General features: G+C 52.2%; 6 protein-coding genes across 6 annotated transcripts, besides 11 other annotated features; all 6 read right to left on the bottom strand.

The window, feature by feature from the left end:
• Positions 1 to 23: 23 nt before the first annotated feature.
• On the bottom strand, positions 24 to 1,436 carry Tco025E_07286 (uncharacterized protein; the record flags this gene model as incomplete). Its single annotated transcript, XM_029374152.1, has 1 exon — positions 24 to 1,436. One exon carries the CDS (start codon positions 1,434 to 1,436, stop codon positions 24 to 26), a length of 1,413 nt encoding a protein of 470 aa, XP_029225809.1.
• A 73-nt stretch (positions 1,437 to 1,509) lies between these two features.
• Positions 1,510 to 1,556: a microsatellite.
• Positions 1,557 to 1,691: 135 nt separating this feature from the next.
• Positions 1,692 to 1,737: a microsatellite.
• A 171-nt stretch (positions 1,738 to 1,908) lies between these two features.
• Positions 1,909 to 1,932: a microsatellite.
• Positions 1,933 to 2,185: 253 nt separating this feature from the next.
• On the bottom strand, positions 2,186 to 2,809 carry Tco025E_07285 (mitochondrial RNA binding protein 1; the record flags this gene model as incomplete). Its single annotated transcript, XM_029374151.1, has 1 exon — positions 2,186 to 2,809. One exon carries the CDS (start codon positions 2,807 to 2,809, stop codon positions 2,186 to 2,188), a length of 624 nt encoding a protein of 207 aa, XP_029225808.1.
• Positions 2,810 to 3,107: 298 nt separating this feature from the next.
• Positions 3,108 to 3,129: a microsatellite.
• Positions 3,130 to 3,205: 76 nt separating this feature from the next.
• Positions 3,206 to 3,247: a microsatellite.
• An 86-nt stretch (positions 3,248 to 3,333) lies between these two features.
• Positions 3,334 to 3,357: a microsatellite.
• Positions 3,358 to 3,447: 90 nt separating this feature from the next.
• On the bottom strand, positions 3,448 to 4,092 carry Tco025E_07284 (pre-rRNA-processing protein TSR2; the record flags this gene model as incomplete). The annotated part of the gene is made up of 1 exon (XM_029374150.1): positions 3,448 to 4,092. One exon carries the CDS (start codon positions 4,090 to 4,092, stop codon positions 3,448 to 3,450), a length of 645 nt encoding a protein of 214 aa, XP_029225807.1.
• Positions 4,093 to 4,415: 323 nt separating this feature from the next.
• Positions 4,416 to 4,441: a microsatellite.
• A 452-nt stretch (positions 4,442 to 4,893) lies between these two features.
• On the bottom strand, positions 4,894 to 5,778 carry Tco025E_07283 (uncharacterized protein; the record flags this gene model as incomplete). The annotated part of the gene is made up of 1 exon (XM_029374149.1): positions 4,894 to 5,778. One exon carries the CDS (start codon positions 5,776 to 5,778, stop codon positions 4,894 to 4,896), a length of 885 nt encoding a protein of 294 aa, XP_029225806.1.
• Positions 5,779 to 6,275: 497 nt separating this feature from the next.
• Positions 6,276 to 6,322: a sequence feature (GA-rich).
• A 149-nt stretch (positions 6,323 to 6,471) lies between these two features.
• Positions 6,472 to 6,491: a microsatellite.
• Positions 6,492 to 6,599: 108 nt separating this feature from the next.
• Positions 6,600 to 6,636: a microsatellite.
• A 54-nt stretch (positions 6,637 to 6,690) lies between these two features.
• Positions 6,691 to 9,060, bottom strand: Tco025E_07282 (putative intraflagellar transport protein IFT88; the record flags this gene model as incomplete). Its single annotated transcript, XM_029374148.1, has 1 exon — positions 6,691 to 9,060. One exon carries the CDS (start codon positions 9,058 to 9,060, stop codon positions 6,691 to 6,693), a length of 2,370 nt encoding a protein of 789 aa, XP_029225805.1.
• Positions 9,061 to 9,468: 408 nt separating this feature from the next.
• Positions 9,469 to 9,495: a microsatellite.
• Positions 9,496 to 9,612: 117 nt separating this feature from the next.
• Positions 9,613 to 10,671, bottom strand: Tco025E_07281 (uncharacterized protein; the record flags this gene model as incomplete). The annotated part of the gene is made up of 1 exon (XM_029374147.1): positions 9,613 to 10,671. One exon carries the CDS (start codon positions 10,669 to 10,671, stop codon positions 9,613 to 9,615), a length of 1,059 nt encoding a protein of 352 aa, XP_029225804.1.
• Positions 10,672 to 11,008: the final 337 nt, after the last annotated feature.

Raw genomic sequence — 11,008 nt, 5'->3', positions numbered from 1 at the left:
CATCCTCCTCTTCATCCTCCTCTTCATCCTCTCCTCATCCTCTCTTCATCCTCCTCCTCATCCTCCTCTTCATCCTCCTCTTCATCCTCCTCTTCATCCTCCTCTTCCTCTTCTTCATCCTCCTCTTCATCCTCTTCTTCATCCTCTTCTTCATCCTCCTCTTCATCCTCCTCTTCATCCTCCTCTTCATCCTCCTCTTCATCCTCCTCCTCATCCTCCTCTTCATCCTCCTCTTCATCCTCTTCTTCATCCTCCTCTTCATCTTCATCGTCATCGTGTTGTTTATCGTGGGCAACACAGCGCGCGGCATTCGTTGCCGAGGAGTGGGGATCACTGCCTGGGGGTTCCAGCCCATCTCCCGCACCACTCAAACCCGCTGTGTCTTCCTTGTATACCTTGTTCTCCTCAGGTTGTGCCAGCGATGCCGCTTTGCTGGCAAGCGGCTCCACAGCAGCACCAAGAACCGCGGCAGCCAATGCTGCCGCAGCCACCGAACCCGAGTCCTCAACAGCATTGCCCTTCTCCGTTTTTGGTTTTTCTGCTACAGAAGATGGCGCCACTTTCGTCGTCGCCGTTGCTGAAACTCCTGAAGGCGCCTCCACATCTGGAGTGTCCACCAATTCGCTCCTGTAGCGCGGCACAGTTTGCAAGCCTGCGTAAGCTTCCTGCTCAAAGAACTGACTGCCCCCCCGGCGATGCTTGCGAAGGAGCTCCAGGGCCACACGTGCGTGGTACTGGTGCTCGATGCCGAACATGTCGTTGAGTACGGCGTCAAGGTGCTTCATTATAAAAATCAGGTCCTCACCCTGCACAGTTGCTCGAAAACTGCGTTGATCGTCAAGATTATACGTTGCATCCGTGGGGGTTTCGTCCGTTTCGTAATCGCCCTCCTGAAGCAACTCATCGTCCACAGTCGTCGGCCGAGCACTCGCCGATACCTTCAGCGTCAATCTACCGGCGAGTGAAAATGTCGATGGTAATGCGGCCAAAGCATCCTTTGCCGCACCGGAGCGCCCGCGTGCAGGCTCGCCCTTTGAGTCAAGCACGACAGCAGGTTCAAGGTGAAGCGACGAGTGTTCCCTGAGCAATTCCACCTGCGGCGACTTCCCCTCTAGCACTGCCAAAAGCTGTGCCACGTTATACGGCCTTAGAAACACACGGCCAAAGAAATAATCTGCGGGTGTAGGCAACGGCGCCGAGGGCGGCCGCGACTTTAGCAATGCCGAAGACTCGAGCTCAGCCTCATCGGGGGAATGCACGCTCAGCACAAGGTGCCTTTGACGGCTGCTTTTCCACCGCCAGAGCAGCACCGCCGGGTATGTCATGTCCCCCTTGCTGATCTCCACACGGGTGCGTAGATCCCGCACAAGGATGCTGCGGGCGCCCACCGCGGTTGCGAGAAGGCCTGCGGAACGTTCAATGCACCTGCGCCACATGGATGCTTGTTTATTTCACTGTCACTCAAGAACACTTCCGCGCACACGCCGAATAAGACAAAAAAGAACGTGAATATATACTAGTATATGTATATGTTTATTATATACTGTATATATTTAGGCCCACAATCCTTGCTGAATAGAAACGGAGCCGCCGTTGAGCTAATGTTAACCTTCGTCACCCTTAAATGTGGTCAGCTGCATCCGAGGGAAGTTGGATACAACGCCACGTGCATAATGGAAAAAAGGCAGAGAACGACACACACACACACACACACACAGAAACGCACATGCACGCACAAAAGAAAAAAAAGTATCGGTGAGAAAAGAGAGGTTATAAAAATGCATTCTCAAAACAAAAACGACAGAAGTAGCGCCTCAGCGAAGACAGGATGAACCCACATGCAATGGGAGCAAACAACAACAAAAAAATGAGAGTGAGGGAGACAAGCACACACATGGGCTTCAGCCAAGCAGCAGCAGCAGCAGCAGCAGCCCACTGAAGACAAACGTCAGGGACACTGACAGCGAATGGGACCGGGGCCCATTGAACCTGCAAAACGGAAGACAGATATATAAACTCAGTACAAAATTGAGGTTTCTGGCACCACTCTATGTTGTTCTCTTCTTCTTTTTTCCTCTTTGTATCTGCTTGTTTGCCTGTTTATGGTTTCCTCCTCTCCCCGTCCTCATTCTTCTCTCCCCGGAAGTTGTTCTCTGCTCAGCACCAGGGTTTGTGCTCTCCCCACTCAACGACGTTGCGTCGCGTCCGCGTTCCTCCGCCGTTGCTGTCCGCCGCCGGCACCTGCTACGGCGCCGTTGGCGTCACGTGCGCCACCCTCAGGGGGCCGCGCAGCGTAGTGCTGGCGAAATCCAAAGCTCTCCGTGAGGGCGCTCTCCAAGAAGTGCTCCAGCGTCACGGCAAAGTGCTTGTCAAAGCTTACCGACCAATCCTCCATCTTCTGCGATGCCACCCGATGAATCTTGCCGTACAGGTGGTAGCCGTCCACCGACTTTTCAAAGACCAGAGAGTAGGACCTGTTCGTCATTTCGTGCTTGGGCACGCGGCTCCGGCAAACGCATACCAATGCCGCGAGGTCAATGTGACGCAGCCTCACCGAGATGCGGCGGTCCGCGTCAAACTGCGGGCTCAAGTCGTTCGGGTCCACTTTGCGCGGCCCAAGCTGTGGATACTGAGAGATCAGCAGCAACTTGCCGTCAACCGCCACACGCGTCATGGTTCCCAGTGCAGGATCATCGCGGACGTCGTGGATCTCAAACTTCGGTAAACCCTGAAACCCCGCAGCGGCCACATAGCGACAGGCCACTGCGGCGTGCGCAAGAGAAGCCCTGCCAGACACGAACCGCAGCATGGAACGTTATTATTTTGATTACTCTTCCCCCCTGATGCCTTGGTGTCTTTTACGCTATTTTCCTTTTCTTTTCCTCGCTCCTTTTTCCTGCCTTTCTTCTGTTGCCTCCCTGCTGACGAAGGGCTACTACTACTCCTTCCACTGCCGCAACACAAGAAATATTCAACAGGAGAAATGAAGCAAGAACTATAGAAGAAGCAACAAAAAAATGGGCTCCTATGCTATACTAATCTCGCTCTTTGTCTGCTTCCTTGTTATGCAATGTGGCTCACCAACCCTAACCCCCGGCTGCAAGTAGTATATATATATATATATATATAGCAAGCAAGTATGTGTGCCTTACCCGTCTAATTGATTTGCGCCATGCGTGCGAGAAACGCACGTGAAAGAAAGGAGCAATAACAAGAGGAAAACAAAGACAAAACAAAAGAAAAAGAATCATGGAGTGAAGTAATAAGAAGTGGATCCACGACCCGGCACCCAAACCCACCTTCAACGCCGCAAAAACGGGGCAAAGTCGTAGAAACAAAAAAACAACAACAACAACAGCTTAATCGAAGATGACAACTTCTTTTCTTTTTTTTCATTGATGTAGATTCGTCGATGGCATCACTTCGTGTTAGTGTTTATTAACGTGTCTAGCGCTGCACCATGCACCAGCCATCACTGTCACGCTCGTAGGCATTTTTCTTTGCCTTCTTCTTCCGCGGCTTCGGCTGGGCATTTGCCAGCGGCGTGTCAACCTCCTCCGCTTCGTGAGCAGTCAACTGCATCTCTTGCGCCTCCGCGCCCAGTGCGGCGCCGTCGGCCCCATTCTCGTCGTCGTCGTCGTGGCCGCCGGCATCCACCGAGAGCCGCACCGGATTCACCTGACGGTACACCTCCCAGCTCGCCAGGTACTGCTCCACCAGGCCAAAGTCATTTTGGCAGCAGCGGCAGTACATTTCATGCAGCACGTCCCCCACCTCCTTCATGCTGTCGTCCTCGATCACGACAGAGCGTGCCTCAGTAAAGAAGTCCTCGAAAAATATTTCCAGGTCATCAGAATACAACTCACCCTCGGACTGGAACCAGGCAATGAGCTCCTGATACATGGATTGAAGAGCCAACCCGTCACAGTGCTGTGCAACGAGGTGAAGCGCGGTCCACTGGTTCAGAACGGCGTCCAAGCCGCGGACGAAGGCGTGAAACTGCGCCTCCGTCGCCCGGTACGGCGCCCTAACCAACTGGAACCCCGGCGGTGGCTGTTGCTGTTGCTGCTGCGGCTGCGGCTGAGGCTGCATCTTGCCCAGACCCAAGCAAGGGCCCAGGCACTACACTATCAAACCCACCACCCCAACACACACAGACAGTGAAGCAAAAAAAAAAGAACAACAACAACGTATACAAATATATATACATATGTAAGAAACTGGAGTCCTTCGTTCAACGATCTTGTGGCAACAAAGAAGAAGACCGCAAGGCACCATCCAAAGGAAGAGAAAAAAACAAAAGGAATTTGGAACCATTATAATCGTTTTTTTTTTTGCTGTTTTCTTATCCCCATCTCGCCCTCAAAAGGTCGGAGTCCCAGAAGTACAATATCTTCCTTTTGGGCTCCAAAAGAACAACACACACAACACACAACACACAAATAGAAGTAGTAAAAAAAACGCCGCCCCAAAGGTATCCTAAACCACAATTTTTCCCCTCTTTTGCCATCCCTCTGCGCGATGGAACCCAGTGCAGAAAGAAAGACTGCCGCGAGCAAGCCACAAAATAAAAAGGGGGGAGGGGGAGGGAACACGACGCAACCAAGTCTCTTCTCCCCAACACGAAGGTTGTGATGGCAGAGGAGGGCAATCATTGGGGATTGGGAAGGATAAGGCGGCTCTCAAAAAAAACAAAACAAGGAATTACCCCCTTTTACTGCACAAGTACAAATTGGATTCACTCGATTTTCTTAGAGACAATAAACAACAAGGGCAAAAAGACAAACACACCTTGCGCTAAGACAACCACTTTTGTCCTTCATTGTTCTACGCATGCGTCTGTGCGTGTGTGCTTGCGTAGCTAATGCACTGGTATACACACAAGGTTGCGCCTCACCCAGAGTCACCTAAATCATCACCGTCCGCTTCACAAACCCTGGGTGGGACAACTAGCATAGGCACACCGTCGGCATCGAGCCCTTCAAGGTGGTCGGCGAGGTGCTCCTGTACGAGTCGAAGCAGACAAACATCTTCACGGCAGCAGTCGAACGGAAGCCCAGAGCGGTTTTTCTGGTCAGTGGGATGCACGGCACACCGATTGGAATCAAGGGACCGCACAGCCTCGGCACTAAATTCAATTAATTCCCCCGAGGCAGGAATGAGATCCTCCATCGCGACAACCGCGTACGGAGGCAACCGGGCGAGTTCACTGCGAAACCACCGCAGTGCGGCATGTACACTATCGAGCCGCTCTCGGAGTGTCACAAAAACAGTTGTGCCTTTCGTCTCATTGGGGGTGTTTCTTCTTTTGACACGCTGCACAGCATCGAAGACGCATTCCAACTCAAAAAATAACGGATCCGTTTCATTCTTGACGAAAATCATAGAGCCATCCTTCTTCTTCCACATAGCCTCTTCAAAAGCCCGCATGGCCCTCAACACATGAAGTTTTGCTGGTAATGCCTCTATATCCTGCCTTCGCAGCGTCGGCGAAACTCCATGCTTTAACGCAAGGCGATCCGTCAGTCTCTTCATCCAGTTTTTTATGCCTGTAAAGAGTCCGGAGGACGGGGAATGGACAAACCCCTTCTCGTACATCACTTCGCGCGTCGCCCTTGGTCCCCAGGGATTGGCGACAACCACGAAGTACCCCTCGACGGGGACGCAGTGCCCAACCTCCACCGTGTACGCCGACCCCTCCACAAATAGAGCCGTTTGGAAGGACACAAGGACCACCACATGTTCTGCGTCAAGGTCAGTGTGGGTGGTGTTGGACATGACTTTTACAAAGGGCTGCTGCGGTAAACAGAAAAGGAAAGACAGAGAACACGATGGGCAGCTCAAAAAAAAAAAAGAGGAAATCAATTGGCAAGACAAAATCAATGCCAGTCAGCGGCAAATATGCATAGTTAAGTGCAAGAAAAGGGCGACGGAGGAGTGAAGGCTTCGCACAAGAGAGATGCATGATGTAAAATTTCATCACCACCCAAGGGGGGGAGAGTAAAGAAGCCCACAGAAACACAACGATAGAAAAAAGAAAAAGCAGCAAGGATAATAGCCCAAGCCATCGGCGTGCAAGACTGTGTTTGCAGACACCATACAGCACTTATAGTAAACCTGGAAGACCATCCCTCTCATTAGTCGTGCCCCTCCCGCAAAGGAGACAGTTGAAACGTTCATCTACAGCGCCGTATTGCTGATCACATCCAGGCCACATTGTTTTCTTGCTGTAGTGGTTCCATTTCCTTTTTTTTCCCTCCGAGTAAATGATTCTATTTTCTTTTCTTTTTTCTGTCCTCTTTTCCTCTATTTCCTTTCTCTTGGATCTCCTTCACCGGCCCCTCCACCGTTTGCCCTTTCTTTTCCCCCTTTGTTCACGTCCATCGCTGGTTCTTCTTTTTTTTAAAATCCACCACCCACAGGGAGATGCACACTTCTATCCTCGTGTTTGTAGGAAAGAAATAGGAAGGGTATATATATATATATATATACGTGTACTTTTTTTTTGTTTTGCCCTTTCGTCTAGAGCTATAAATGTAAAGGACTGTCTACATTTCAACTTCCCGTACATTGCTTCTCTCTAATGGCACAGGCGGGGCTTGTTTTTTGTTTTTTTTTGTTTTTTTTTGTTTTTTTGCTTTCCCCGCGTCACCCCAACCCACGCCTTCTTCGCCGCTTTCGCACTTTACATCAAAGTCCGGGCAGGTCAATGTCGTCGTCGTCGTCGTCGTCGTTCGCTGGTTTGGCCTCAGCGAGGGCCATTTGCGGCTCGTCCATATCGTCCTCCTTCAGCAGGTCACCCCCTCGAGTGCTTACGGGGGCAACGGCGCGTCGACCGGCGGCCGCGTGCGCCCCGCCCTTGGCGTCCTCATCCTCATCCCGAGACCCCGCCTCATCCGTCGCCTCCTGCTGGCGCTGCTCCAACTTCTTGATCTTCTTGAACCACTCATTGGCCTCGTCAACGAGGCCAGCATCCTTGCACAGGTGAACTAAGTAGCGCAGACACTCCATATTTTCCGGGTATTTGCGGTGCACAGTCTCATACAAACGTTTGGCTTGAGCGTAATCCCCATGACGTCGATGGCATGACGCCACCATCAGCTGCCATCTCACTTCGAGAGGTTGAATTTGCGAGGCACGCTCAAAGAACTGAATGGCCTTATCGTAAACCTCATTCTTCACAAAGTAGGCGCCTAACCACGAGATGACATCCATGTTTACTTGATAATAACGGTACGACTCTAAATAATAGTGGAAGGCCTGACTGTCGTCCCCCTCGCGCGCGGAGAGAGAGCCCATGCGTGCCAAAACATTTGGATCTGTCGGGACGCGACCAATGAGACGACTGAACCACTCCGTCGCATGTTGACTGCCTACGAGGTCGTTGATGTCGGCAATCTGGTACACCACCTCATGACTGTCCACAAGTGACTGTACCCGTTTAAACATCTTCAGCGCCTCCTCGTAGAGGCCAAGACGCTTGGCTGTGAGACCAAGGTTGTAGATGGCCTCAATGTTGTCGGCCTCTACGGCAAGCGCGTCGTTGTAGTAACTTTTTGCCTTCTCATAGCCCCCCTTCATGAAGAGAAAGTTTCCCTTGTTGACTAGTGCCCTGGCATTGTAGCGGTTAGCCTCAAGGCTCATGTCACTGTATTTCTCCCCGCTGTCGTAATCACCCTCCAGAAAGTACAGGTAAGCCAAATTTGTCGCCGCCCGGGCGCGCAACAGTCTATCCTTCTTCTCAAACGCCTTCAGACCATCGATGGCCTCCCTGTAACTCTTATGCTTCAAGTAGTAAAGACACTTGCACATCTCTAGTTCACTTGCCACGTGGGAAGAGGAATCACGCATCTCGTAGTGGCGAAGACGCTCAATTAAGTAGTCGTAGCCCGCACGCCAATCCTTGTCAATAACAGGGGCAATAAGGCGGGCGGCAGTCATGATGCAATTCAAGAAGTGGGATCGATCCTCCTTGGTCTTCTTGCGAAGTGCATCGTCGACAAGTACATCCTTCCTCTCCTCATCTGTGTCTTCTTCCTCCTCAATGCCCATCATTTTGCAGTTTAGAAGCTTTTGAAATGTTCGCTTCATTTTCTCTGGCTCTCCAAGAGCATAATAGCAGAGCAATAGGTTGAAGCCTGCATTGATGTCCCCGTTGCCCTCCATGATAGCCTCGTAGCTGACAACGGCATCACGGTACTGACCAAGCTTCACAAAGGCGTTACCAATATTGCGCAAAAGTTTGTGGCGAAGCTCCCTAGAAGCGGTAGGCGTCTCATCTAGTGTCAGACGATACATTTTAATGGCAAGAAGATACCTACCCTGGGCAACGTGTATATTTCCCATGTTCACCCTCAGACGTGCGGCCTGTGGAAATTGTAGGTTTCGGAGAATGAGAGAGTACGTATTGAGAGCATCCGCGTAGAGTTGATGATTTTGATACTGCACCGCAAGGTTAAAGTGCACCGCGTACGTCAGGTCGGCATTAATTTGATCGGCAAGTCCAAGCTGCTCCCGCTGCTTACACAACTGACGCTCCTTCTTGCTTGCCTCCTTTGCCTTCTCCAGTGCCGCACCGTAGTCCTTCTGCAATGCTAGCACCGCACTTTCTTCAATAAGCTTATGGATCAGCTTCTCAACCTCCGCGCACTGCTCTTCGGGGCTGTTTTCGCCCCGCTTCTTCAGCGGCGGCGCAGGACCCATCGCCATCGCCACCCGACCCTGACCGGTGGGGTCAAACATGACGCCGTTGTTAAACTGCGTGGAGGCGGCGTTGAAACCCACTCCGCGGTTGGAGGTCATTGGGCGGGCCGCCCCGACGCCGCCGCCAATGGTGCCCAGCCGACTCCCCGGAACGCCCCATGCAGAGCCGATGCTCGTGGCGCCCCACTTTGACGGCGGGGCCTGCATCAGCGGGTTTGGGAATCCGCCGCCGCCAACGGCCTCCTGCGGCTGGACGCCAGAAAAGTTCCTGGAGGACGCGGCAAACGCGATTTCTGAGTCCGGCTCAAAGGCCGCGTACAGGTCCTCCTCGGCGCCATCCTTTTGCGCAAACTCCATTGCTTTGACGGGCACAGCAGGGTAGGAGGGGGGAGGGGGGGAAAAAAACAGCAAAGGAGGAAAAAATAAAAACAAACCAAAAATAAAAAGCTGTGTTCACGCCAACTCCCACTTTCTGAGCTACTAAACGACTCGAGACTCCCCTGGGTATTGATCCTACAGCCAAAATTGAATCAATAGGAAAGTGAGAACAGAAGAGACTGGGATAGTCAATTCAGAATCAATTTTTTAAAAAAAGGAGGAGGGCAGAGGATAAAGCAAAGTAAAAATAAAAAGAACAGCAGGAAGCAAACCAATTTGCGCCTGACTTTTTTGTATTCCTTCCGGGTGTATGCAAATGCAGGCAGAGAAACATCGACAATATCAAGGGCTCAGAAGGAAGGTGGCGAACAAACAGTGTTTCATTAACTTTCTTTCTTTCTTTCCTCTTTTTTTTAACCCCCGTCGCTCTATAGGTATATAACAGAGTATATAGAACTATATATGCAGGAAATACGGGGGGCGAAAAAACGTCGAAGACAAGACTTAGGCGCTTGTTTTCCCCCATCTACATCAGGAAGGAAACCGATTAGGATAGCCCGGCCTCGAACCCTGAAGGGGAGGCGGAAAAGAGTGGTTCTGACCACCCATAACATAGCCTGTTGCTGGCGGGGGCAATAGGGACTGCGGCTGCGGAGGTTGTTGTTGTTGTTGTTGATATTGTTGCCCCTGATCACGTTGTTGATAGCTCTGCTGCTGAAACTGTGCGTATTCCCCTTGGCTTTGATAGGGATGTTGGCAAAAGTCTTGCCCTGGCTGGGGCTGCTGCGACGGACGATTTTGCGCTTCTTGTGGGTGTTCTGAGGGCTGCGGCTGCGGCTGCGGCTGCGGCTGGGGCTGTGGGTATTGATGCGTAGAATTGTGCGGCGTGGATGGGTGGGTTGTAGAAACATACGGTGCAGAGGTGCTCAACTCAAAGTAGGTTGGCATGGCGTACTGCGGCCGGTGAAGCGAGGCCCCCGCTGGCGGTTGGCTGCCAAATAACCCTTGAGGATGCGAACCCTGCTGCTGGTGCGGCGGCGGTACTCCGGGGGGGAAGGCGCTGCCTCGCCGATACATGGAAGGATGCTCCCCCGGCACAGAAGGCATCAGGGGCGCGAGTGAAGGCGGCGGCGGTGGCGGTGGCGGCGGCGGTGGCGGCGGAACGACATTTCGCCCCTCTCGTTCGTCCTCTTCCTCTCTCAGCCTACGCCCGTAGTCCTCTTTAATATGCGCGGGCGCGTCAGGGCTCACGTTCCAGCGGTTCAACTCCTTATCAAAGTAGTACCAGTTCTTTGTGAGGGGGAGGCCATTCTCGTCCAACTCCACCTCGTCTCCGCCGCTGCCCCCACCGACGCCGCTTCTACCAGTGAAGGAACTGTTCTCGCCGCCACTGCCGAAATCATTGTCGCGGCCAAACACCGCATCATTGATTTTGTGCAGGCACATGTCCAACGTCATGGCAGCGCTGGACAGGCGCTGGGAAGAGGGGGAGGGGGAGGCATTTGACCCAGTCCTTTCCTCTGCATCCGTGCGACCGTCAATGTTGATGCCAAGTTTGGAACTCAGCCAACCCACAGCCTGCAGGGACATCCTACAGGCGGCACGCTCACGCCCACGATTGTTGCTGCGGAGAAAAAAAATACACAAAAAAAAAGCAATCCACAGCTAGTGGAGGGAACCCGTCGAATCGCAGAGTAAACAAAACCACAGGCAAAGAGCAGCATCACTAGAGGGTGGAGTAGAGCCTTTCCGCCATGAAAGTGACGGGGAAATCTTCTTTATCCTCATCCATTCTATTTGCATAATTGTCTTTGTCTTGTTTTGTTTTTTTATTTCGCTCGCACTACTTGCGCCAATTCACAACCATCCTCCTCCGCTCTGGTCACGGACGCTCTCTTCCCAGCCCACCCCCTTCGTTGAGGGGGCC

The sequence above is a fragment of the Trypanosoma conorhini genome, assembly GCF_003719485.1.
Source record: "Trypanosoma conorhini strain 025E chromosome Unknown Tco_14.4_contig_00550, whole genome shotgun sequence".
NCBI classification, from domain to species: Eukaryota; Euglenozoa; class Kinetoplastea; order Trypanosomatida; family Trypanosomatidae; genus Trypanosoma; species Trypanosoma conorhini.
This window is presented reverse-complemented; position numbering and strand designations above follow the sequence as displayed.